Source organism: Pipistrellus hanaki (assembly GCF_964339955.1).
Source record: "Pipistrellus hanaki genome assembly, chromosome: X".
NCBI lineage: Eukaryota > Metazoa > Chordata > Mammalia > Chiroptera > Vespertilionidae > Pipistrellus > Pipistrellus hanaki.
This window is the reverse complement of record NC_140524.1, coordinates 74089976-74117038: the sequence shown is the minus strand read 5'-3', so window position 1 is coordinate 74117038 and position 27063 is coordinate 74089976. Positions and strand designations below refer to the sequence as shown.

Here is a 27063-nt window from a genome sequence, read left to right as displayed (position 1 = left end):
TTTAGTGACTGGGGGGGTCCCTCTTGACCCAGTTTATTAGCTTTTAGCAAAAGAAGTATATGTTGTTACAAATAAAGATATCCAGATGTCAGTGAGAATTAGGATTGGAGAGGTCACAATCCAAGCAACTCCATGATGTCTCAGGAATAGAGAAGGGGAAGCTAGGGCACATCTAGGGGTCATGCTCCCTTTTCGCAACTGAGAGAAAGACCTCTTATACCTGGGATTGGGATTTACTGCAGTTCCTAATTTCTTCCCTCTGTCCCCCAGCCATTTTATTTAATATGAGCTAAATATACATTCCTGGTTTCTTCCCTCCCACCCCACCCCAGTCTACAGCAGGGTAAATAAGCACCAATAGTAAACAGGAATAATTAAAGCCCCGCCTCTCAGTAAGCCCAACCTTTATACATATACATGCCATGTGAATTTTCTTCTTTGGAGTGACTATAGGACGAAAAAGTGGGGATCAGGCCAGTAAGCCATCACCCTGACAGTCACTATTTCCCAAAGTACCATCCATGAGTGAGCTGGATGAGGGCATGGGAGCAAGAATAGTGGTAAGGGGAGAGATTTCCCCAAAGCAGCATGAGGGGTCAAGGAGGTCCCCAATGTCTCTTCTGGGTGAATGTCCCAATCAACCGAGCTCCTGGTAAGTCCTATACAAGTTTCCTCAAGAAGATGGCTAGTTCCTGGTGCCTCAAACATCACTGCCATCTATCTTCCTCAACTTCTTGGGAAGACCGGATGTGGTTGAAACCCTCTTCCCTCCCCAATGAGTGGAGAATATTCCTGTCCCCAAAATGTTCCTTTGGAAAAACTCAACATGACAAACAGTACAACATGACCATTCTGGTTTCAAAACAAAAGCACAGAACATAAAGAGTAAAAAAGAGTGAGACAAAGACATGAGTACTTCCAGAAGGTCTACAAAAAGGGGCAAGGTCTAAAAGGAAAAAAAAAATAAAGCCATAAAAAACACGCTGTCTACCAGGTTCCACATGCCTGGCATTTGTCTTAGTACCTGGGCATCTTCTGCTGCCCCTATCATGGAAGGAGGAGATGGACAGTGCGATACATCAGAGCTGGGAAGAGGGGGAGAGTGAGGGCTCTGAGCAGTTGAGATGCCAGCCCTCTGCACAAGCAGCAGCAATTTTTGTGTCATCATTGTTTTGTTTAAAACTGTAAACAGCACCACTTAAAAATAAAATAGATCAGAAAAGAACGACTGATAAACATTGTTTTCCATGATTATAAAATGCAAATAATACAAAAATAGATAATTGACTTTTGATATATATATGTACATATATATATACTAAAAACAACTTGAATGCAACATAGACATGGGTAAACTTGAAGTCTCCCTGCTAATCCCCACATGCCTCCCTCTAGCAATTGGGTCTGGGGGCTGAGGGCAGGTTGGGTAGTGGCACTGGCAAGGGTGGGTAAGTTGCTGGCAGCAGGATATGGGAAAACATAACCTGCATGTGAGAAGCTACCTTCCTCATTGGTATAGCATAGAGGGAGACTAGTGTTGACCAAAGCCTTTGGCCCAGGAGACTCATAAACTGGTGCCCAAGCTGGGCAGAGCAGACCCTATCTGGGCACTAAGGCAGGGCTTCCGCAAAGATGCTAAAGCACTGAGAAACTGGCAGCCCTAGGAGAGGCCTCCTAGGTTGCCTTGTCCATCCAGTCACTGGTCCCCAATGGACCAGTCTCTTTTGGGTATTGTGACCAGAGCTGTCTGGCACTAAATAAGCCTGCTGGGTATAGAGATGAGGGCAGCCATCTCTACTCAAGTCATATCTTCCCTTGAAATCTCATCTAAAGGCAGTATCCCAAGACCTTGCAATGCAGACAGGGTGTTTGTCTGGTCACAACCTAAGTATGGACTGGGCATTGACACCTATATTCAGGGCATATTTGGTGTCAGCCAACTAAGCACTGTTCTATGCTTGGGACAAGGACTGGAGCTTGGCTGGCTCTCCCAGTGTCACCCTGCACTGCCATCACATGTCCCTAGGCAGGTCTTTCTTCCTCTTCTACCTGCAGCTGGGATTTGGCCAGGAACTACATGGATCCAGAATGAGATTCTAGAGGAGTCTATTTCTGCAGCCATGACCTCTAACTGCCCCACTTCTGGTAGTGAGGATCCTATCCCTTGGCTGGCCAAGACAGTGAGAAGACTTGCAGGCAGCAATGTCCAAATCATAAGCTGCTACTCAGTCCTAGGCCCCTCTTGTATGCAAATTTCCAAAGCCCAGAAAAGTATGAGAGGCAGCACCTCTTGCTGCCCTCTTGTCACTGAGGGCAGCTCTCAGCCTTTGGCTAAAGGCTGAGCAACTAATTTTTCTCTTCCCAGACAGGCTGGTGGCCCAGTGAGTTCTGGAGGCTGGTGATGGCTCTATTACCTGCTGTGACTGCCACAATCCACATTCAATCAAGAGCTTGAGCTGCCCTAAAGCACAAGTAGAGACAGAGGAGGCAATTGGTGGGTTTTTCCCTATTGTAAAGGCATTTGGTGAGTGTTTACTTCTTGCCAAACAGTCAGGCAAATTTCAGCCCCGTATTCCTAGGGCAACTTTGGTGGACAGGTTGGAATTTGGGCACTTCTCTGCTGGAATGCTGTGCTTGGTGTAAGGAGGGCCTTCCTCACCCTATTTCACTCTCCAGCTCCATAACTGATACATTTCTTCATGATGCAAAGTCAGCCTAGAGAGCTGGTCTGGGTCCCTTGAGTGGTAGTATTAGTGCCATGCAAACTTATGTGATGCTTCCAGGGTTACAGCTACTACCAGCCAAACCTGATTTGGGGGGAGGGGCACTGGGCCAACCCCAATCTGAGAAATGATGACAAAGACCAGTACAAATATATCTCCTGACAAAGGAGCAATTTGTGTACAAAGTAACCTTTGTGACTGGAGAGGAGAAGGCAATGGCATCTATTTCCAAGCCAAATTGCCATTTCAGGAATCTCAGGAGCCCTGTTGACCTCTTCATAACAGGCAAGGAAATGGTGGGGATAAGTGTAAGAACAGGTGTGGCCATGGGAGGAGTAAGGGTCATAATTTGGGTGGGTCTACACATCTAGACAAAAAAAATGTTCCATATACTATTTCCAATAAATAAATTTAAAAGGAACCCTCTCAGATCGGTGATTGAGAGGCCGAGCCTGGTAAGATCAGCCAGCTGCAATGTCTTCCTGACAGCGACTTTTCCCCATATTTCCAAGCTAATTTAACAGAAAAGAGGGTGCCATTCATTCTATAAAGGGCTTGAACTGCCATGTAAATGAGCATCCTGAAGCTTGGCAGTGGGCAGATCAAAGACTTTCCTCTCAAGAAGCCTGGTCCTTTTATGATGCTAAGGACTTAGATAATTGGAAAATGAAAACTCTTGAGTCCAGAACAACAGCCTAGATGCCTTTGTTATCCTCTCTTGGGAGTGCTAGTCTGGAGCCTCTTCACAGCATATAAGTGAATGGGTGGGAAAGGCATAAGGAACTTTTTGTGTTTTTTGGGGGGAAGCAATTTTCCCTTCTAAGAAGATGGGTTGCCTCAAGCTCTGCAAAATCTGAAATCTTTCCCGCTGGCTGGGACAAATGGACCTTCATTTCCTACCCTTCCCTTGGAACCTGCAAAAACCCTAACTCCTTATAGTCAAGCCTAATTTAGGCTGCTTCTCTTCTCATATCTCAATTAAAAGAATGTATTCTTTGTGATGAAATTATGAATATTTCCTTTGGAGGAAAAAAAGAACCAAAATTTAAAAGCACCTGAAACTCTGGAAGTCACAAGCTTAAGAGAGGAAAAAGAAAAAAAATCCTATCATTCCAGAGCTCAATACTTACAGCAGTGTCTATAATAGAACCCTATTTTGTCTCCTGTTTGTAACTGGATTAATTTGATCACTCCATTAAGGGGATCATTTTTTTCTTCAACCCAAGCTATGGCAGGCCAGGTTTAAAGGCCCCCATCTGGTTATGATGCCAAAGTCCACAGCAATAGGCAATGAAATATATGCCACATGATCCTTTCTAAGGACAGCTAGCTGGGACAAATATAGTCATTTGATGTAATGGTGGCAGCTATGCCAAGACAGGATGGAGTGAGGATGGGGAGGGTCTGTACCATAATTTCACACTGCTAACATCAAACAAGCCCCCTGTCCCCACATAGAAGGCAGTGCAAACCTGGCTGTTCATCATTCACTGGACAGTAAAGCTGGCAGGGGGCGCTAAGGGTTCAGCCTCTGTCAAGGATGCATGCTATATATATACTCACTAACTTGGCAATTGGAATAGGCACAAAATTACAGCATCCCAAACCTTACATGGGTCACAAGAAGAAACCCCAAAAGCAAAAACTGGAGCACAGCAGCAGCAGCCTCCTGGGGCAGATATACTTGAGCTGAATGTGGCCACAGATGGCAAAAGAGGGAAGTGGGAAAACGAAGGTGAAAACTCATAGGAGCTTTCCTTGACCAAAAGGATTTTCAAGTTAAACAGCACCCCCATCCCCAAACCCCTCTGCCCAATAACTGATCTCCATCCCATGCTCAGGCTCCATGCGCCCACTCCAGAATTGATAATGACTGCTCAGCTAGGTTTCCATTCTGGTGGAGAGGCACAGTGCTCGGCCTTCTCCTTTGACAGATCAAGGCTGGAAGCCCCATACTGAATGGGCTGAGGCTGCAGAGGCTCAGGCTGGATCCTGGGCAGCTGAGGGATGCCATGGGTAATGCCCACAGGCTTGACCTGGGGCAGAGGGCTGGGACTGAAGCCTCCAGAACTGGAGGAGTAACTGGGCTCATCAGCAGGCAGCAGCTTATCTCGAGGCCTGGCCCTTACACTCTGGGAGTCCTGTGGTTGGAGCTTATAACAAGGGCCCATGGGAAGGGGTAGGTGCGAAGGCCGAGCTAGTTGAGGCCCAGATTCCCCGGCTTCCCTTGACTCTCGCCCTGATACTGACAGCATTACTGACATAGCCACAGGAGGTATGCAACAGGCTGCCTGCTGCCTATATGGAGACTGGCTAGAAGGCCCATCCAACTGGCTGTTACTTATCCAGGCAGGGCCTGTATCTTCTGGGAGAGGACAGGGAGCCCATGCAGACCAGTCGCTGGCCCCTGGAGGTTCAGTATAGAGGGACAAAGGACTGTCTCTGCCCCATTCTTCCTCCTCTTCTTCTTCTGAATCTTCCTGTTGAGCCTGAAACTCATCAGGGTCCATGTAGCCTTGGGCAAGGTGAGAATTAGATAGTTCCTGCTCCAGGGTCTCTGCAGTATCAAGGGAGCGACTCCTCCTGTTGAGGGCCATGGCAGCAGGTGTGGGTCGTGGGTGCATGCCAGGCAGTCCCAAGTATCGAGGGAGACTACTCACACCCCAGGGCAGACCTTGATAGAATCGGCTGCGGTAGTTGTTAAAGGCATGTTTCTGGTAGTAGCCCAGTTCAAAAGCTTCCAAAGAGGCTGCAAGGTCCTCATCATTGTGTAATTCAGGATTCTCTTCACATTTGCCTTCCCCATCCCGTTCTACATCAGCAATGTCAAAGGTCACCATAGGGGGCAGCTCAGGGAGGTTTTGAGTAAAGGATGAGTCAGAGTCAGAGCTACAGGACATGCTAGAAAAGAGGTTCCCATTGCTGGTGAACTCCACAAGGGCTTGTGAGAAACTCACGGTGGCATTCCCTTCCTTCTCAACCTCCTCTTCCTCTGGCTCTTCAGGGGGTGAATAAGTAGGGTAGGCCCTTCTGGGAGATCCTCCAAAATTTGCTTCTTGCATGTCTGGCTCAAACATAGCATCACTCTGGAAGAGCTGCATCAGGCAGGTACTTTGATCCTTCTTGGAGCAGGTTCCCTCAAAACGCTTCTCCAGGGGACGGAAGTCCCTCCAGTCTGGCTCACTGCTTGCAGTGGCAGGAAAAGCTGACGTGGTTCCTCGGTGTGAAGTCTGAGAAGCCCCTGATGCCCCTACCACCAGGCCCATCACTGATGGGCCTAAGGGTCTCATTTGATACTCCACGACGGGCTTCTCTTGCCGTACCTGGGGCTGTCTGACTTGGGTCTCTCGACCACGAGCCTTTCGGGCCTGGGCCTCCCTAGCACAGGCCTCTCGGGCACAAGCCTCATTGGCACAGGACTCTCTGGCTCGGGCTTCTCTCACATGAGCTTCCTGGGTGTGGGCTTCTCGGGCATGAGCCGCCCTTGCATGAGTTTCTTGGGTATAGGCCTCCCTGGTGTGTGCCTGCCGGGCCTCTTGAGCTTCGAGCTGCTCCCGCCGAAGTTCCCAATACAACAACTGCTTCTGTATGGTCACTAACCGTTCTTCTTCTGTCTCCATTGTCCCAGGTGGCCGAGAGGAAGAAATGTTCAAGAAGGGGTCAAATATCTCCGAGCTACGACCATGGAGGTCATAAAGGCAGTCATCCCCAGGTGGGGAGTTCTCAAGACTATCATTTGGCTCATAAAATTCATAGAGGGCATCTCCACTGTAGCTGTCTCGGGGCAGGCAATCCCTGCGGGTAAGTCCCAGAGCCTCTCCTGAATCATCCTCAAATCCAGGTGTGGTTGAATCATAATATCCCTCATCACTATTGGGGGCAGATTCTTGCTGGTCACTCTGAGGAGTCAAAAGGTCTCCAGGAGCTAGGCAAGGATAAGACCTAGCTGGGTCAAATAGCACGTAGCCCTGGTAACCTGGTGAAATGGTGGGATGGTAGCCCAGATTCATATTGGGTCTTGGGTACATCTGAGAACTTGCCCACAGATATTCTAAGTCTTCATCTTCTGCTTTCATGTCTTCTTCCTCCTCCTCTAATTCAACCTCCTCTTCCTCCTCCCCTTCTTCTTCATCATCATCATCATCTGGCAAGGCCATCTCCTCCCCACCTCCTTGATAGGTAACCAGGCAAGAACTTCGCTTGGTCCCATCTCGGTTGGCCCTCTGGCCTCCAGAGGCCATACTGTCTGTCATACTGTCCATGTCCTGCTCTGCTATGATGTCACCACAACCTGTCAGTGAGTCAAAACTTTTAAGGGATGTGACATCTCCAAAGAAGAGGCTCAGTTGGTCCCCCGCAGGGCCATTGAGTAGATTTATATCTCCTACCACCAACTTCTCCCCTGTCGCTGAGTTCTGAGGCTCTTCTGGGACACTGGCTTCAGGGGAAGGTTTGGACTGCAAGAGTGCTGAGGCACAGACCCCCATGGGTTGCTCTGGATTTTTATAGGTTGTCTCTTCAGTGGCTGCTGGAGAAGTCTCTGATGGTGAATAAACTTTTGGTCCATGGGCATCTTGGGGTTTGGAATTTTCCTTTCTTGGGTCTTGAAGGGTTTCCTCAGCATGGGACAGAAGGGCTGAGCTCTCGTTCTCATGAGGCCTGGCTCTGGCCTCCTCAGGTCCCTTTGCTCCTGGCTCACTTTGCTCAGCACCAGAGACCTTATTCTTCCGGTGACGGCGAATACTGTTGAAAAAACCTTTCAGGCCTTTCTTTGGCTTGATCACAGAGGAAACCTTCTCAACCCCAGCTTTCTCTATGGCTCCAGACACAGACATCTTGCATTTGGAACCTGTCTCCAAAGCCCCGTGGGCACTCTGAGAACTGGGAAGTTGGCAGGGTGACTCAAGCAAAGGTAAGGAGAGGCCAGTTCCTTCACTGACAATGTCTTCTTGGCAATGGGCTGCTTCACTCAAGCCATCATGGGTCCTGCTCTTGCTGATACCCTTTTTGGAACTGCTTTTCCCAGAACCTTTGCTCCGTCCCCCTCCAAAGAAACTAGGCAGGGTACAGATGCCCTTCTTGCCACCAAAGAGTTTCATGGCAGTTTTCTTCAGCCTACCTGGGCCAGATGAGGATGGCTCTGACCCTGGCCCTTCTGTTGTCTCAGCTGCCTTGTTCTTGGCTCCTTTCTCCGACCCTTGGTTCTGGGTATCCACAGAGGCTGCTGCTCCCTTGGTCTGAGTAGCTTCATCTTTTCGGCTCTCCATGTTGATGGGGGACAACTCAGGTATGTTCAGCTGAAAATGAAGCCTTCTGGCTTCTGGGCTCTATTATAACATCATCAGTCAGGAAGCATCATAGTTGGGCCTGGAGAGATGAGAAAGATAAAAACAGAGACACAGTATTGGTGAGAAAGCATCCAGGCAGAGTTTGTTTTCCCAGGTATCTGTGGTTTCAGACTTGAGTGGAACCAGAAAGAAAGAAAATGCAGGGGAAAACTTAATGCACTCCATGTGCTTGGCTTGCTGCCCCAACCTCCTTTGGGCCTCAAGACAGCAAAACCCTATAGTGAGCAATAGGCAGTCATCACTCCTACCATCTTTCACTGGGCAGGGCGAACTGCAGATGTGAGAAAGGCCCAGTGGTGCTAGTGGTTGTGGGAGTAGTTATCAAAGGGGGTATGTTAGGGAGAGGCAGAAAATGCAAAAGTTAGGTCAGCTCTGATGACATAGAATTTTTGAAAAGCACCTGGCAAAAATAGCTCATTGAGTCCTCACTGAACTCTGGGGTCCAGGCATCGAGTTCACATTAGCCCAGACTCTCGCCGACATTTTTCCTGGGGCAGGAAAGATAAGTATACCTGAAATTTCACCTCATCTTCACAGGCTCTCTAAACTGCTGGCAGGACCATGCTCCAGGACCTTCAGAAATCCAGGGTAGGAGCCTCACAGACCCACATTCCAGAACTGCAATCCAGGATCTGCTAAGAATGTATGGTGGCCTTGAAACAAGGAATTCTCTGGGCTTCAGTATTCTCATTCCAAGAAGCCTAGCAATACCTCTCCCATAGTGGTTATGTGTGGGATAGGTATAGGTCAGATTCTATTGACTGTCCGCTGGGAAGAGATTTTAATATGGCCCTTAGTCACTGGAACCCCAAATTCTATTTCAGAACCATGAGACAGACTGTTTCTTCTCCACTCCTCTCATTTTGGCCCTCATAGAGTTCCCCCGTGTATAAAGGGAACTCCTTGAAGGCACAACTCCACAAGAATCATGTTCCTGGAATGAGGCTCTCAACATATATTGAAATAAGTAAACCTAGATTTTATAAGCTCTACTTTAGGGAGTTGCCCAATCCCCTCCTGACGTATGAGCTCTATGAGAAATTTACGCCCAGGGCACTGCAGCCACAAGAGCAGCAGACACTTGAGCAGCCCACCCCTGTCCAAAGAACAGCAGTCCCACAAGCAGCCTGCAGCAGGCCTAAGAGCAACAGCCTCACATGGCCTGCCACTGTTCAAAGACCAGCAGCTGTATAAGTTGCCCACTCCCCCATCCGAGAAGCAGTAACAACGTGAGCAGCCCATCCCATCTGAGGAGCAGCAGCCACAAGAGCAGCCCATCCACATTTGAGGAACGGCAGCAACACGTAGCCTGCCCCCATCCGAGGAGCAGCAGCTGCACTCACCCCACACCCTGCACCTGTCCGAGGAGCAGCAGCTGCACAAGCAGCAGCAGCAGCCTACACCCATTCGAGGAGCAGCAGCCACCTGAGCAGATTGCCTATGGCCAAGGAGCAGCAGTCCTGTGAAGCGCAAACTGGTCTGAGGAGCAGCAGCCACACACAACCTGCACCTGTACAATGAGCAGCAGCTGAGTGAGTGGCCCTCCCCTGTATGAGGAGCAGTGGTCACACATGCAGCTCACTCCCACCTGAGGAGCAACAGCCAAGCAAGCAGCCCACCCCCCCGTTGGAGGAGCAGCATCTGCGTGAGGAGCCTGCACCCATATGAGGAGCACCAGCCAGGCAAGCAACCTGCCCCTATCAAGAAGCGGCAGCCTCACGAGCAGCCCGCCCCATCTGAGGAACAGCAGCCATTCAAGCAATCCACCCCCCATCCAAGCAATAGCAGCTGTGCAAGCAGTCTTCCCCCACCAGCCAGAGGAGACACCACTGCTGCGAACAGCACCCACCAGAGGAGCCATTACCAACTGAGAAGCCACTTCAGCGACCACCTGAAAAGCAACCTCAGCCCAAGGAGCCACTGCCACCCAAGGAGCAGCCCCTGCATGATTCTACATCTATATAAATTGGTGAGATAAAAAAAATGGGTAGACAAAGAAACCCCCAAAGGAAATAAAAGGAGGAATCATCAGAAAAGCAGTAAAGTGAAACAAAGGCAAGCAATATGTCAGAAAAAGAATTCAGAATAAGGGACATGCAGTTCATAGACTGGATGGAGGAAATATCAACAACTTATGTAACAATCAAGAAGAAATGAATGAAAAAAAATCAATAACTTATGTAATAATCAAGAAGAAATGAAGAGTGATATAACTGCAATAAAAAACACCATGGAAAATTTCAACAGTAGACTAGGAGAAGCAGAGGACTGAATTAGCAAATTAGAAGACAGGGAAGCAAAACACACTCAAATTGAACTGCAATTGGAGAACAAAATTAAAAGACAGGAGGAGAGCCTAAGGGAGCTATGGGACAACATGAAACGAAGCAACATATGAATAATAGGGGTGCCAGAACAACAGGAAAAGAAACAATGGTTAGAAAACCTATTTGAAAAAATAATGTCAGAAAACTTACCAGAGTGGGGAAGAAAAAAGTAACACAAGCTGAGAGTCTTAAGATGAACCCAAAAAGACTCACACCAAGACACATCATAATTAAGATGGCAAATGTTCAGGACAAAGAGAATATTAAGGGCTGCAAGAAAGAGAAAGAAAGTTACATTCAAGGGAACTCCCATTAGATTATCAAATGATTTCTCAACAGAAACACATCAGGCCAGGAAAGAATAGAAGGAAATTTACAAAGTGATGCAAAGCAAGGGATTGAATCCAAGAATACTCCAGCAAGGAGTATCATTCAAAACTGAAGGGGAAATAGAGCTTCACAGACAAAAAAAGGCTAAGGGAATTTATCACTACAAAGCCAGCAATGCAAGAAATGCTAAAGGGACTGGTGTAAAAAGAAGAAATAAAAAAAATAAGAAAGAACACAGGCACAAAAAATAAAAATTGCGACAAATAAGTACCTTTCAATAATAACTTTAAAAGTAAATGGATTAAATGCTCCAATCAAAAGACATCGAGGGAGTGAATGGATAAAAAAACATGACCCATAGATATCCTGTCTACAAGAAATCAAACCTTAGAACAAGGAACTCACACAGACTGAAAGTGAAGGGATGAAAAAAATATCTTTCAGGCAAATGAAAATAAAAAAAAAGCTGGGGTAGCAATACTTATTATATATCTGACAAAATAGACCTCTAAGTGAAGGCCATAAGAAGAGATACCGAAGACCATTTCATAATACTAAATACCAAAGAGAACAATGAAGAAATTTTAAAAATCCTGGAAATTAATGACAATAAAAACACAACAATCCAAGATCTATGGGACACAATGAATCAGTCCTGAGAGGGAAGTTTATAGCGCTATATGCCTACCTCAAAAAACAAGAAAAAATGGTAATAAATCATCTAACCTTACAACTCAAACAATTAGGAAGAGAGCAACAAGAAGAGCCCTTAGTGAGTAGAGGAAGGAGATAATAAAGATCGGAGCAGAAATAAATGACACAGAGGAAAAAAAAAAAAAGCAAAAAAAAAGCAAAGAGAGAGGACCCAAATATACAAAATCAGAAATAAAAGATGGGGAAATAAGAACAAATCCCACAGAAATACAGAGGGTTGTTAAAAAAAAAAATGCTATGAACAGCTCTATTCCAACAAACTAGAGAAGCTGGAGGAAATGGGCATATTCCTAAAAAACAAAAAAAAAAAAAACAGTCCAAAACTCAATCAGGAAGATTCTAAAAATCTTAATAGGTCAATAACTATGAAATAAATTAAAACAGTCATCAAAAAGCTTCCAGCAAACAAAACCCAGGGGCCAGATGGTTTCACAGGGGAATTTACCAAACATTCAAGGAAGAACTAAAACCTATCCTCCTCCGCTATTCCAAAAAATTCAAGAGGAAGGAACACTTCCAAGCTCATTTTATGAAGCTAGCATCACCCTAAAACAAAACCAGAAAAAGATAACACAATGAAAGAGAATTGCCAAAACCGGTTTGACTCAATGGATAGAGCGTTGGCTTGGGGACTGAAGGGTCCCGGATTCGATTCCGGTAAAGGGCATGTACCTTGGTTGTGGGCATATCCCCAGTAGGGGGTGTGCAAGAGGCAGCTGATTGATGACTCTCTCTCATTGATGTTTCTAACTCTGTATCTCTCTCCCTTCCTCTCTGTACAAAATCAATAAAATATATTTTTTTTTAAAAAAAAAGAAAAGAAAAGAAAGAAATAATTATTGGCCAATATCCCTGGTGAACATAGATGCCAAAATCCTCAACAAAATTCTAGCAAATCGGATTCAGCAGTACATCAGAAAGGTCATACACCATGACCAAGTAGGATTTATCCTGGGGATGGAGGATGGTACAATATCCACAAATCAATAAACATGATACATCACATAAACAAATTTAGAGATAAAAATCACATAGTCATATCAATTGATGCAGAAAAAGCATTTAACAAAATCCAACACCCAATAAAAACTCTCAGCAAGGTGGGAATAGAAGGATCATACCTCAACATAATAAAAGGCATATATGACAATCCCACAGCCAATATCATACTCAATGGGCAAAAACTAAAATCATTTCCCCTAGGAACAGGAATAAGACAGGGATGCCCACTCGCACCACTTCTGTTCAATAGGCAGCAAAATCTCAAACATGCTGAAACAATTTCCTCACTGATATTGCTCCTAGGCTAATGGAAGCTAAAGAGAAAATAAACAAATGAGACTACATCAAAATAACAAGCTTTTGCACAGCAAAAGAAACCATCCACAAAACAACAAGAAAGCCAACTGCATGGGAGAACATATTTGCCAATATTATCACCAATAAGGGCTTAATCTCCAACATATACAGGGAACTTATACAACTTAATGAAAGGATGATAAACAACCCAATCAAAATTGGGCAAGGGACCTAACTACTTTTCAAAAGACAGAAGGAAGGCCAAGAGGCATATGAAAACATGCTCAAAGTCACTAATTATCTGATAGATGCAAATCAAAACGATAATGAGGTACCATCTCACACCTGTCAGAATGGCTATCATCAACAAAGGACAAGTGCTGGAGAGTTTGGGGAGAAAAAGGAACCCTTGTGCACTGCTGGTGGTAATGCACACTGGTGCAGTCACTGTGGAGAACAGTATGGAGTTTCCTCAAAAAGCTAAAAATGGAACTCCCATTTAACCCAGTGATCCCACTTCTAGGAATATATCCCAAGAAACTAGAAACACCAATTAGAAAAGACATATGCACACCTATGTTCCTAGCAGCACAATTTACAATAGCTAAGATTTGGAAACAGCCTAAGTGCCATCAGAAGATGAGTGGATTAAAAACTGTGGTACATCTACACAATGGAATACTATGCTGCGTTAAAAAAAAAGGAGTTATTACAATTTGCAACAGCATGGATGGAACTGGAGAGCATCATGCTAAGTGAAATAAGCCAGGCAGAGAAAGATAAATATCATATGATCTCACTTATTTATGGAATATAATGGACAACATAAACTGATGAACAAAATAGATCCAGATACATAGAAACATCGATCAGACCATTAAACCTCAGAGGGAAGGTAGGGGAGGGTAGGGGTAAGGGGGCGAGATCAACCATAGGACTTGCATGCATGCATATAAGCCTAACCAATGGACACAGACAACAGGGGGGTGAGGGCATGAGGGGGAAAATAGGGGATTTAATGGGTGAATAAGGACACATATGTAACACCGTAATCAATAAAGAAATTTTTAAAATAAATAAATAATTAAACCTAGTGCAAGGCACAACTTTCTGGTCTATGCTCACAATCCTCCAAGTGTCCAAATTCCAGAGATAGAATAAAAAGTAGGGGGAAAACTACCATCTACCCCTAGCTACAATACATGTTCTCCCCCCAGGACTGATGTATTTATTCTAGTCACTACAGCTGGTCAGTGGCTGGATAAGTGAGCAGTCTGCTAAAATCCAGTAACCCTTCCCTGAAAAGTCCCTCACCACTATGTCCCTCCTCTATAAGTAGCTGCTAGCAGACAGGGAGCCGGGATAAGGGAAGAGAGGCAGAATAGCTGCTGGGAGCCAGAGAGAGGTAAGAACTACTTGAAGTAGAAGCAGCTGTCTAGCCATCATCCCTGTGATTGGTTGCTACCATAAGAGTCATGCGTTCACCTCCAGTGGGAGACAATGGATCGGCACTGGGAGTGGAGAGAGCCTCTGGCCTCATTAGAGCACCCCTCCTGGAGCCATAATCCTGTTTGGCAAAGACTAATTTTGTACTTGGAGCCTTTCTTGGCTTGATTTGAATCATCAGTGTGATCAGGCTTCCATCAGGGGCACTCTGTAAAACTGAATACTAAACTTGGAGCAAGATACTGTCTGGCTATGCAGAAAATAAAAGAGAAAAAAAAAACTACTCATCTGATACCCTCTCTGCAGAAATGTGTATTGCCATCTGCTCAGGTTAGGGTATTTTTCCTGTGTGGCCTATTTTTACATGACATTGTTCCAATTTAGTCCTGCAACTGATAGCCCCCGTACACAGTGCAGCCCCCATCCTGCAAATACATAATCATACATACACACACAATGACTCGAGACATGACCCCAGGGTCTAATGGGTGCAGGGGCCCTATCATATATTTGACACCCCCCCACTACTTTCCAAAGAAAAAACATCTGTTTTTACCTCAGCCCTGAAATTACTGTCATTGTGGTGTGGGTATCAGGGATGGGTAGCAGTGGTGCAGTTGTTTGTGAAACTATATTTCCTTTGTGGAATCCATGAAACAAGCCTCTAATAACATTTGGTAAGTGATAAACATTGAACACAGTAATGCAAGGCGAGACAAGATGGGGGAACTCCTAGCCCTTGCTTTTGGGAAATTCCTATGCTAACTGGTAGAGAAATCTATATGTAACAATCTGAAAGCACAGCATGATCCAGGTCTAAAGGAAAAGCTTTTATTATGACTTAAGCTCTGGTGGAAGGTTATAATTCTTCATAGCTTGTTATCATATCCCAGGATAAATTTGAAAGGCAAAAAGACAGACCCTGGGCTCCGAAGCTACACTGAAGAGGAGACATTCAATCTGAGTAGAAATGGCAGTGATTTAGGGGAAGAGATGGGTGAGACTAGTAAATCTGAATTGACATCAAGGAAGACCACAGGCCAAGTGAAAAATAGTATGGGCCTAGATTTCCTTGTGAATCAAAGGCTGAATTGTACTGCTGGGGTTAATGCCATGGAGCATTCCCTTTGGATATTCTGCTGTGTGCTCCATTGGGGTAGAGGCCAGCCCACTACTCTCTACATTATCCTCTTCCCTGCCACAGGCATCTGTAATATGTTTTGAAAGTAACTATGGGTTGCCGAAACCGGTTTGGCTCAGTGGATAGAGCGTCGGCTTGCAGACTGAAGGGTCCCAGGTTCGATTCCGGTCAAAGGCATGTACCTTGGTTGCGGGCACATCCCCAGTAGGGGGTGTGCAAGAGGCAGCTGATCAATGATTCTCTCATTGATGTTTCTAACTCTGTCCCTTTATCTTCCTCTCTGTAAAAAATCAATAAAATGTATTTTTAAAAAAGAAAAAGAAATGAAAGTAACCATGTGCCACAGACTGGCATCCAGGCAATGCTAGGGGATCCTGAATAGGTCAACGCACCCTCCGTGAAGTGGAGATCAAACCAGCTCTCCTATCTATCCCCCCCATCTACCCAGTCCATGGCAGTAGTGTGGGGGTTAGATGGGATAATGGATACCAAAAGCACTTTGTAACCTGTAAAGTACAATGCAAATGAGAAAGAATGGCATTCCTGTTATTATCACCACCTTCCTGGTCAGGTCCCAGGTACTTAGGAAGTAGCAGACCGTGTGTAAAAGGCCACTCCTTCAGGAGAGTAGTTTACTGTAGGGAGCCTGAGGGACCACCTATCTTGGCCCGCACTGAGGAGCCAGGTGTGAGGGGATTTTAAAGACATGTGTGTGGATTTATACAAAGTCCTCTCCTAAGGGCAGTTTAAAAAACCCTGTGATTGTGTAGTTGGAATGAGTAAACTAGGCAGGTTTATGTCCTGGAACTGATATTCTCACCCTCTAGCTTCCTTCTTTCTAATGAGGACCAAGGTCGTTTTTGCTGGCCTTGAAATTGTGCTATCTCTTATTTCCCTGCCTAGTTCTTCCCAGGGCCCTGTTCTCCCCATAGCCACTCAGTGTCTCTGTCTGCTTTCCTCCAAGTAATGACAGTAGGGGTCAGTAGCCCCCTAACCCAGCCCCACCTAGCCACTTTTGGCTCCTTGCTACCTTCCCTGCTACCCCTCCAGGTCCCAGTGCTGTCCCTCAATGGGCTAAGCTGCCTTTACTTAGGGCCATACAGTTCAATGTCCAGGGGAGTGAAGTGGGGCAGAAGGCAAAGGGGACAGCAAGAGACAGATCTTGCAGATTCCTCAGGCTGGGACTGACTCCCATCTTGGCTCCTGCCAAGAAAGTGGTCCTTCCAAACACAGGGCCCTATATCGCTTAGGTTTTTCAACCCGTGTGGCTGTCTTAATTTCAAGTAGACTGTTGGGTTCAGAGAACCCTCTATGGCTAGTTTATGGCCCTGGACAAGAGCTATTTGCTGCAGCTGTTGCTGTCATGGCAGGGTGTTGGCTGTGTCCATTCCTGCTCCCAGGGCTGGCTTCAGTCCATTCTGGGACCAGTGGAAGGCTGGCTACTTGCACAGAGCTTCTTTCTTCCCCCTCCTCTCAAAACACAGGTAGGACACCAACCACAAATCTCTCTCAGGTAGCCTTCTTGGTGAGGAGGAAATAGCTGCAGCCTGAGCTTTGTACTTTCCAGCCAGCTTCCTGGGGCCAGCTCAGCCAACTTAGAGAAATCCAGGTTCAAGAAAAAAGTATGTGGGTTGATGCAGTAGCTCCAGAGGCATTGCCTCAATAAGCCATAATTCCTCAAAACTCCTCCAAGCAGTTTTCCTGGGGGCAAGCCCACACTGGGCCCACCCTATCAGTGTGCATAGAGATGGGCTGCGGAAGGAATGGAGAGGATTGAGGAAGAAGGAATGGAGCCCCTCCACTGCCCTCCACCCCTGAAAGTCAGCCAGTTCTACACTGTAATCAGCTCTGCCCGACCTGGGAGAAATCAGCAAGTTCTTTTAGTTTCCTCAACTGAAAAATGAAGCTATTGAGAAGTCTACCTCTTAAAGTTATTGTAAAGAACAAAACCAATGTACATTAAGTATCAAATACAATGCATTATATAGCAGAGGTTAAAAAACATAGCAATGCATTTTAAAAATATATTTTATTGATTTTTTTACAGAGAAGAAGAGAGAGGGATAGAGAGTTAGAAACATCGATGAAAGAGATTCATTGATCACCTGCCTCTTGCACACCCCCTACTGGGGATGTGCCCGCAACCAAGGTACATGCCCTTGACCGGAATTGAACCTGGGACCTTTCAGTCCACAGGCCGACGCTCTATCCACTGAGCCAAATCAGTTTCAGCTGAATTTTTAAAATAGTTATTCAAATTCTAGTTGGACAATTTGTAGCATCAAAACTACCTCAGGCAGGGTTGAGTAGGATGCTTCCCAAGGCTTTGTGGATAAGTCACCAAACCACCTTGGACCTCAGTTTTCCCAAATGGTAAATGAGGGCAACCTTATAGGCGGCTTTAGTTTCTCCTTTTAGCCGAACTTTGCTATTCAGGCACCAAAAAGTTGCCTCCAGTCAGCTACTGGCTAACAACTCTGGAATATTTGGGAATTTCAACTAGCCCAGGCCAGAAAGATCAACAATTCAAACAGAGCAAAAGTAACAATATCAAAGGAAATGCAAATGAACAGATATCCTGCACCCAATTCAGGGTCTTTACCAGTTTATAAAGTGCTCCCTACTCCCTCAGGCACTATTTGCCTTTCTCAGAAACTCCCCTGATGGGGGATGGTAATTCCTTGTCACAGAGAAGGGAACTGCCTAGGCTTGGTAAAAGATTTGCCTAAGGTCATACAGTGGGATATTGACAGAGCCACAGCAGCTCCCAGGCCTCTTGAGTCCCATCCATGACATTCTGTGCTGACCCCCAATCAAATGAAAGACGGAGAGCAAGGATTGTTATGCAGGAGCACGTCACACAAGAGCCATCTCCTCCCCTCTCATCCCTGTCCCAGCCCAGCTGAACCTTTTCTCTGAAGCATTTCCAGTTGTCACTGCCACTGTTTGGCCCCATCTAGCACATTCCAAAAACCCTACTGACCAGAATCCAAGGGCTGCCAACCCAACCAGTGGCTGCTCTCATCAGCAACTTCCCCACCCCCACCCTCACTACCAAACCATGACACATGTTCCTTTACTCTGTTTCCCTTAGGAGATAAGCTTGAGAGGCCAAAACAAAGATTCAAACAGAAACCTGCCAACTGGGATAATGATGCAAAATTTGAGCTATTGTTTAAGGAAAATGATCTATGAGAATATATGAAACTTAATCACCCATTTCTAAAGCCCACAGACAAGGTCCACTCTCAAAACCATTTATTTGCTCAGGGCCTGAAGGAAGGGATGCCTAGCTTGGCACCTTTTGGCAAAGCTGTAAAGGCTGCTGGCAGAACCCCACCCAAGCTATCCCCTCAACAACCCCTCCACTAATATTCAGCCTTTCTATTGAGGGGCACCTCCTTTCAAGAAGGCATCCCACCAACTCTAGAGGCAGCACAGACCTCTACTGGACCTCTCACCCCAGCTCCTACTCACCCACCCTCTATCAGTCTCTCAACTGAGTTATTAACATACTCAGCCTTGGGTAATTCGTTCTGAAAAGCCTCAGCATGTCCATTCATCTCTTTGGGGTGGACTCTCCTTCATCCTGTACTCACTACATCTACCACAGAACAGGAGTTCAAACAATGGTTCAGCTGAATTCCAATTCAGCCAAAGTTTGTTAGCCCAGAACTAAAATGCCAGCTTTGGCCCTTACAGGCCGTGAGGTTTGAGAAAATGGTATTGAAAGATGAAACAGAGAAGGCTGGAGACCGGGATGCCAGGACACAGGTTTTATTGAAGAGAAGAGTACCACTGCCAGCTGCTTCCAGAGAGAGAGAGTGCGGAAGAGAGGGCCTGGGTCCATGTACTTTTAAGGGGAGGATAGGGGGCAGGGCTTAGGGCACTCAGGACACGCTGATTGGTGGTTTCATGTAAGGCCTATGATTAGGGACCTAGAGACTTAGGAATCAGGGGCTTAGGGTATTTGGCAAGTGCTGATTGGTTCAGTGCTCAGGAATGTCCGGCTGCAGGTAGAGTTTCGGTTGGAGGAAGGGAGGATCTATCAGGTATAACCTCTCTGAGACTCAAATGCCTTATCTATAAAATGAAGAAAATGCTACCTATTGTGCAGGGCTGTGGTAAAGATTCAAGATGATAAATGTAAAGGGCAACTGGCTCACTAGATACTGAGCAGATGTTCAATAACAGACCCTGGTGATAGAGCTTCTTACAGCCACTTTCTACTCTCGCTCTTCAGCTGCTACCCCATGTCCTCTAAAGATGACACAAGCCTTTTAGCTGCTCTCCCTCTGGTCACACTGCATGCCATAAAGCTGAATTCCCATCTCTTGCCTCCCCTCTTCCATCTCATCCATCCTGCACGCCCTTGCCAGATTCAGTTTCTTATAACTTTGATTTCAGCACATCACCCTTCTATATACTAAATTATTTCCCACTGCCTACAGAATGTGGGCCAAACCCCTCTGCCTGACCTTCAAGATTTGCTCTTCCTGCATGCCTCCCCAGGTTTCCTAGCCTTACTCCTCTGCCCCTTAGGTCCAGCCCCCAATACACAGGGGCTTCTTCATTCTGGAGATGAGGTGACCCAAATATCACCTCTCCAAAGAAACGGGCTTTCCTAGTGTGTCTTCCTGGTGCACCAACTTTCTCCTTCAGCTGCTGAGGTTCCCTGCCCAGCTTGCCTGGAACAACAGGAACTCTCAGGGCGACCTACTTGCCACTCCCCTCTCAGGGTCCCAAACCTCCCTAGAGAGGAATGTATCTGAGATGGATGCCTTGCCTGCAGAGTAAGCCTACTGCTACATTAGTACTAACACAGCGAGGGTAAGATTGGAGACGGGAGACAGGCACCAACCTCAGCCCCATCCCAGTTCAGATGAAAAAACAAGAGAGCAGTTAACCTCAGGCAAACAGACGTGATGAGACAGCCAAAGGAAGCCCGCAGAGGAGAAAATAGGCCAATTGAACAATGAGACCCCTGACTTTCTTATGTATCCACTCCCCATGTACAAACCATAAACTCTGTGAGAGGCCAGTTGAGGCAACTGAGGCTTGACAGGGGACCAGGATCAGTGTGCTTTGAGGAGAAGCCTTGAATTCAGGGACAGGAGCTTTGTGCTTCTGTGTAAATTGGGCAAATATCTTTTTTGTTCTGGGCCTCAGTTTTCCCATCTAGAAACAGGAGCTTGGACCAGGGGTCCACTTGCCCCAGGTTAAGTGAGAATCTGGGGGAAGGGTAGTCCTGTGCCCATGTTTATAGTACCTTCTCAGTCAGGAGGCTTAGTGGGGGCATGTGATTTTGGTGGTTTAAGCTTCTCTGGGAGGCCTGGATCCCTGGCTTGTTGAACCCAGTCCACCACTGCGAGACCAAGATGCACTGTGGCCCACAACACTACCCAACATATTACTCTCTCAAAATGCACCAGGCCTGTCCTGTGAATATTTTATATTTGTCCACAGAGGAGAGGTACAGGTGCCACAACAGGTTCAGTCTAGCCCGCTTCCCCCTGAGAAAAGCTGCAGCCCTAATAGGGCAGGCTGAGGAGTGCTGGCTGGTGAAGGGGGCTTAGTATGTGCTTGGAAGTCACAGGGGGAAAACCTGCAGGAGATGAAAGCAATGAAATCTCTACAACAAGAAATGCAGATCAAAGGGTCACAAATGCCCCTGCAACACTATCACGCCTGCCTCTTACTCTACCAAGGTTCCTTGAGCCATTTTCACCTTTGCCCATATTATCCTCTAATCCCAAAAGGGGAGGTTCAGGGGAGCAATGCACCCTCATTCAGCTGGCACCTGCACCTCTGCAGTGGTCCTGGTTTCCCTCCCTGCCTTGCCATGGATGTACTTATAGATGCATGGGTTTGAAAAATAAGGCCAAGGAGAGGAGATGAAAGGCTCTGTGATTAATTCAGGGAACTAAAGTTAGAGAAATGGTTTAACACATATGAAACCGCCAATGGATTGGTAAGCAGAAGAGCAATGGTACCAGTTGCCCTCAACTCCACCCCCAACAGACACACACACACACCACAGTTTAAATAAGAGGCTCAGATTAGCTCTGAGAACTTCCTGGCAGCAACACAGATAAGGTGATACAGGAAGACAATGAAATACCACCTCTGGGGGTTTTACTTTATCACCTATCTTATCTGCCTGGACAGGATTCCAAGCAGGGGAACTTGTGGAATAACACTGGGAATGCCCTCTTCTAGCCTCAAGTAGCCTATCTTGTAAGTGAGGGGGCTGGAAGCCCCTTCTTCCTTTTTGGTTTTGTAAGCAAGCCAGTGACCTGCCAGGCTTGCTGCTATTCTTCTCCTTCCCTATTACCCTGGAGCAGCCAGCAGAGCAGGGCTGTTCCCTCCGCTACCACCCCCCCCACATACATTTTCTAAGAGTGTAAATGTAATAGTTCTTAAGGAATTTTTCACACCTCCACTATGCTAGAAGAGAATCATTGGACTGGTAATATCCTCCATCTACTTCCCTCCCTTCTGAAAGTTTTAACCCCTTTGCCAGGCTGCAGACCAAGATCAAGAAGCACAAAAGAGTCGTGTTAGGAGAGGAGGGCTCCCAGATGGGGCCGCCAAGCTAACCCTTGAGAAATGGGTGAGGTGAGATGAGGGGTTGGTTCATGAGATGTGTTTTGAATGGAGGCCATTGGACACAGTGGGATACAGTGGAAATAGCCACTGCAGAGGACAAAGCAGCCTATCCCCCTATTTCTACATGCTGTGTGACCTTAAGCAAGTCCCAGTTGGTTTCCAGGGCTCAGGATTCCCATATAAGTCCAAACTGGCACTCCATGAAGGCCTATACAGGCGGAAGGAAGGGGTTCAGAAGAGGCCTGAGGGACACTTAGGCTCCACCATGTTGGTATGTAGGCTCCAGGCTCTCCTTCCCCCTCCACAACCCCTACAGGCAGAAGGGAGACGGATATGGTACAATTTCCCTCTAGAGATAGCCAACCTCCCAGTTCTATTTCCAGATCAAAAGGTGGCCTCTTGACACTGCAAGTTAGGGGGTTTGTGTTGACCTGCCCAATATATGTAAGGTGACCAGACGTTCCGCTTTTGGCGGGACAGTCCCAATTTTTAACAAGTTGCCCCGTGTCCTACAGCGTTTTTAAAAAGTCCAAAAGATTTAAAAGAATCTTTCCAAAAAAGATTGGACATGGGACAAATTGTTAAAAATCGGGACTGTCCCCCCAAAAGCGGGATGTCTGGTCATCTTAAACATATGGCATGTTTATAATCTTCATCTAAGACTTCACACTAAATCCCCAATTTATTATGGCATATTTACACACACACACACACACACACACACACACACACACCCCAAAACCTCCTAATTCCCCATTCTCTGATGGTCCTTTTCCCCATGATCAGATCCCCATTCCATACTCTGGCATCTGGGAAACCCCACCACTAAGCACCAAACATCTTAGAGTCCTACAATTTCAACCAGAAAATACCCAGTCACCTCACTTAGCCTGCTTGCCAGCAACATCCCTCCTATTCCTCATTTTGCTTATACCATTGCTTTTTGCCTTGCCAAACCTCTCTACTTTCTGGAAGCTTTCCGGGATGATCCCCCTGCATACAGAGATCTTCTATCTCACCATGTTTTGCCTCAGCTCAGGAGCCAGCATCCAGGAATATGCGTGGTCTGGGGTCTGGAAAGTCCAGATCCTGTGCTTGCTATTAAAGAGATATATCATGATTTTTGTTTTTATAGTTTCAACCCATCCCCCTTTTCTATCCCCATTAGGCATACACAACAAATACCCCAACCTTGAGTATCATTTCTCTAATCACTTTCATATGTATCAGGACAAGTACAAGTTGGAGTGGTAAAGGTCCTCTTGAAAGCTCTACAAAGAAAGCAGGTCCTTCTGGATCATTTCTTAACTGCTTTGCATTGCTAAGCTTTGATGGGGTTGTGGCAGAGTTCCGGGTTGCATTTACCCCTCTGAGGGGTAAACATGCCATATGTTTAAGATGACCAGACATCCCGTTTTTGGGAGGACAGTCCAGATAACACATCCATGTTATCAGAGACAAAGTAGAGGCAGAGAAACTTAATTACAGCTTGCCTACTCTTATAGTTTAGGCCCCAACATACTCAAGGGACTCAGGCAGCTTGGAAGAGAGCTCTGAGAAAGAAGTCATCATGAATTGCAAGGGACAGGCAGGAAAGGCATCGAGAAGGCCCCAGAGCTAAAGCCAGAGAGGAAAGAGAACTTGGACATGTAGGTTGAGAGAGTTTGGGGATGGGGAAGGGAGTTAAATAGATTGCTTATGTTAAGTGGCTGTCTGTTGGAGGCAGGGCTGAGGGCTGATCCAGCCCTCTGCTAAAGATGCCCAACTGCAAGTTAGGGGGTTTGTGTTGACACTGGTCAGGTGGGAGGAGATGAGAGTAGTATGGTATCTGCAGTAATTGCAGGTGTCACAAAAGTCCCCAGCTGGCCTTCCTCCCAAATAAGGGATTTCCTGGGTCTCATTGTCTCCTCTCAAATGGTTCTCCTCAGAGGTTGGTCAAAGGTTCATAAAGAGCCTGCTAAGCTCGTAGGTTACTGCTTCTCAGGAAGGCCTAGAGTCCATTGCCAGAGGCACACCACCTGCAGTGACTTGGCAGTGAAAGAATGGAATGAATGAAGGAAGGTGCACTGGGGGTGCGCTCTGCTGGAATCACCAGGTGTGGGGTGGGGATTCCAAAAGCTCAGTGAACCTCCACCTGCCTATACCCACACAGATACGGCAGGCAGCTGCAGAGGGAGGGTTTTTTGTGTGCTGGACAAGACTCACCTTAACCCTGCAGCCAGGCCAAGAAGAGCCAGGCCAAAAGGAGGCCAGCTCTGCGGGTCCAGTACAGCTGCCAACTGGGGAGCCTGGACTGTGGCTGCATGGCAGGCATAGCCCCTCCCTCATGGCCAAGGAGCCTAGGCAAAGTCAGGCAGTTAACCAATGTCAGAACTGTCTGCAGCAGACAATGACAGCGGCCTGGCGGGCTGGGTATTTTAAGTAACTGTGAAGTTGGAAGGTTTGGCTGCTTCTTTAGATCTCTCACAACACTTAGACAGTGTTTTCCCTACTACAATAATTGCTTGTTCGGCCTCTGACACAGAAACCCCCTCCCAGCATCGTGCTTATCGTTATTTTTGAACAGGGGAGGCTGGAGAGAAAAAATGAGGCCAGTGCCTACCCCTCCCCCTCGCAACCCCCCAGGCCCCAGGGGAGAAGAGGCTCGGCCAGGGAGGAGACAAAGGGGCCTTGCAGTTCTAACCCAGAGACTACCTTAAGCTGTAGCTGTATCCCGAGGTCCAGCAAGAGCCTGATTGTCAGTCTACTGGTCCGCCTGTCCCCAGGGGCGGGAACCAGATGTGCCTGGAGGCCCAAGGGCAGGGGGGAAAGCTGGTTGGGGTCACGAGGCCGAGCTTCTGAAGGGAAGTGGGCAGCTTACAGGCCAAAGTGAGGTCCCCAGAGAGGAGGCAAACAGTGTAGATACCCAAATGGGACCTAGACCAGCGCGTCCGCTTGGTCCACGGAGGGAAGAGAGAGGAGATGCGCAGAGAAGGAAGGGGAGGGGCAGAAGCCGGGCTGCTGGAATGAGCGATTCCAGCGAATGTGCTGCAACAAAGCTGCAGAGCTCCGGGCCTACAAAAGCACCTTTGGGGGTGCTGGCTGGCGGCTAACCTCCAGGGACTTGCAAGGCAGCACGTGCAGGCCTCCTCCCCGCCTCCCAGAGTGCCCAGAGACAGGGCCAAGGCTAGCCCGCCCGCCTGCCCGCCCTCTTTCCCTACCCCCACCCCGCGCCTTGGTGGCCCACGTCCAAGGGACTTTGTTCTGGCCCTCACCGGACAGTCCTCAAGGCGGATTCCAAAGGGGAGCAGAGAACGGCCTAAATGCCGACTGGCCCAGCCCTAGAGCTCCTCTCGGGGCGGCCAGACCTGAGCACGCGGGACTGCACCACACCGCAGGCTGGCGGAGCCTCCTGGCTACCCCCAACGCTTACCCAGCCGGGTTCGTTTTCCAACACGATTATTATCTGCTGCGCCGCCCGGCCCCGGCTGTATTCTCCGCTGCCGTGGCTGAGAGCGCAGCCACCGCTGCTTCTGCCGCCGCTCTGGCTCCAGTCACCTCCTGCACTGGCTCCCCTTCCCCAGACTCAGGGCAGCTTTCCATGCCCCCTCCCCCGCAACTCCACAGCCACAGGGCGGAGCGTCCGCGCCCTGATTGGCAGGCACGTGGCCCAATGGCCAATGTGGGAAGGCGGGCCTTGACCTGCCCACTGTTTTCCTCTCTACCTTTCTCTTTAAATGCAAATCAACCTGAGCTTGGTGTTGGCCGAGGACTCGGAGGGTGCAGAACCCCTCGCTGGGACTCCTCGCTGCCGCCCCAAGCCAGGCGAATGGCTGGGGACACCCAGAGCTCCTGGTGCCGGTTCAGCCCCCAAAGGGCTTGCTGGAGCCCTGGAGCTCAGTTTCGGTTTTGTATGAGTCTCATTTCTGCAGCCGCAGTGCAATCCTGCTGTGGTGCCCTGGCTGCCACCAGGCAATTTATTCCAAAGCAAGAGACAGGCCGAGAGAGGCGGGGTCAAAGTGGCTGGGGAGAGCCAGGGGGAACCGAAGAGCCCCTTGGAACCTCGCCAAGCCCAACCTTAAGGCGCAGAGAAGGACCCGCAGCCCAGGCTTCCAGGCCTCTGAGAGGAGGGACTCACCTGCCAGGAAAGCCAATTGCAGTGCCTGCGCCCCAGCTTCATCCGCCTCTTCAGCACACCAGGGCCTTTAGGGACCATTCTAGGCCAACTTCCTCCCCGTTTACAAAGGGCCTGCTGCTGCCTAAAGTTAGGGAGGTGCGTTCCCAAGGTCACCCCAGTGCACCAGCGACAGGGCAGACTTGGAATTCAAAACTCCGGGCCCCGGCTGTCGAGGGCTGCTTTCATTTTTCTTCTCTGGAGAGATCTGTTTTCACAGTTTGACCCTCATCTAAATTCCCCACCTTTCACAGAACTGGAGGGGAGTCCCAAGGTCTACAGAGGCCCCCCTCAACCTTTTAATGGTAAGCCAGGCTTTGTACAGTTTCCTGTCCCTGAAAAGTCTAGATATTGAGAACAAAACAAAAAAATCTTGTGTAAGCCCAGACAGGAGGTCTCAAGGCTGAGGACAGACAGAGGAGGCCTGTACTAGTCTTGCCAGCTGCAGTGTCTGGGCTGTGGCAGGGGGCCAGCCTGAGCTTAGGTCTCTAAGTAGTTTGAGGGCATTATGTGGCATTAGTGGCTGCCAGGGCCAGGTGAGCTGAGGCAACAAAGAATCCAGTCGTACTACTCGTTCAAGAATATCCAGAAAGCCCAGCCCTAAAACTCTGTGAATGTCTTGAAACAGAAGTTGGGGAGGATATGCAGGGGATTAGATGGCCTGCCATTTTTAAAAAATATATTTTATTGATTTTTTACAGAGAGGAAGAGAGAGAGATAGAGAGTTAGAAACATCCTACACACCCCCAACCGGGGATGTGTCCGCAACCAAGGTACATGCCCTTGACCTGAATCGAACCAGGGACCCTTCAGTCCGCAGGCTGTGGCTCTATCCACTGAGCCAAACCAGTTTCGGCAGGCCTGCCATTTTTGCCTTGTAGAAGGAGTGTTCTCTGCTGCTCTATTGGGTCTTTTCAGCCTTGAAAAGATAAAGATCCAGCTACTACACTGGGAAGAGGAAGACTGCTGTCTC

General features: G+C 47.6%; 1 protein-coding gene across 2 annotated transcripts; it reads right to left on the bottom strand.

Moving 5' to 3' along the window:
* On the bottom strand, positions 1-26126 carry AMER1 (APC membrane recruitment protein 1). Of its 2 annotated transcripts, none has more exons than XM_084869454.1 (2): positions 26055-26126; positions 1-8090 (listed from the first exon to the last, which is right to left on the bottom strand). In XM_084869454.1, the coding sequence occupies exon 2, from the start codon at positions 7988-7990 to the stop codon at positions 4601-4603; it is 3390 nt and encodes a 1129-aa protein (XP_084725580.1). In that variant the 5' UTR covers positions 7991-8090; positions 26055-26126; the 3' UTR covers positions 1-4600. The 2 variants fall into 2 exon arrangements, with proteins under 2 accessions (XP_084725580.1, XP_084725579.1); XM_084869453.1 differs by lacking the exon at positions 26055-26126 and adding an exon at positions 25350-25517.
* Between the last annotated feature and the right edge of the window lie 937 nt (positions 26127-27063).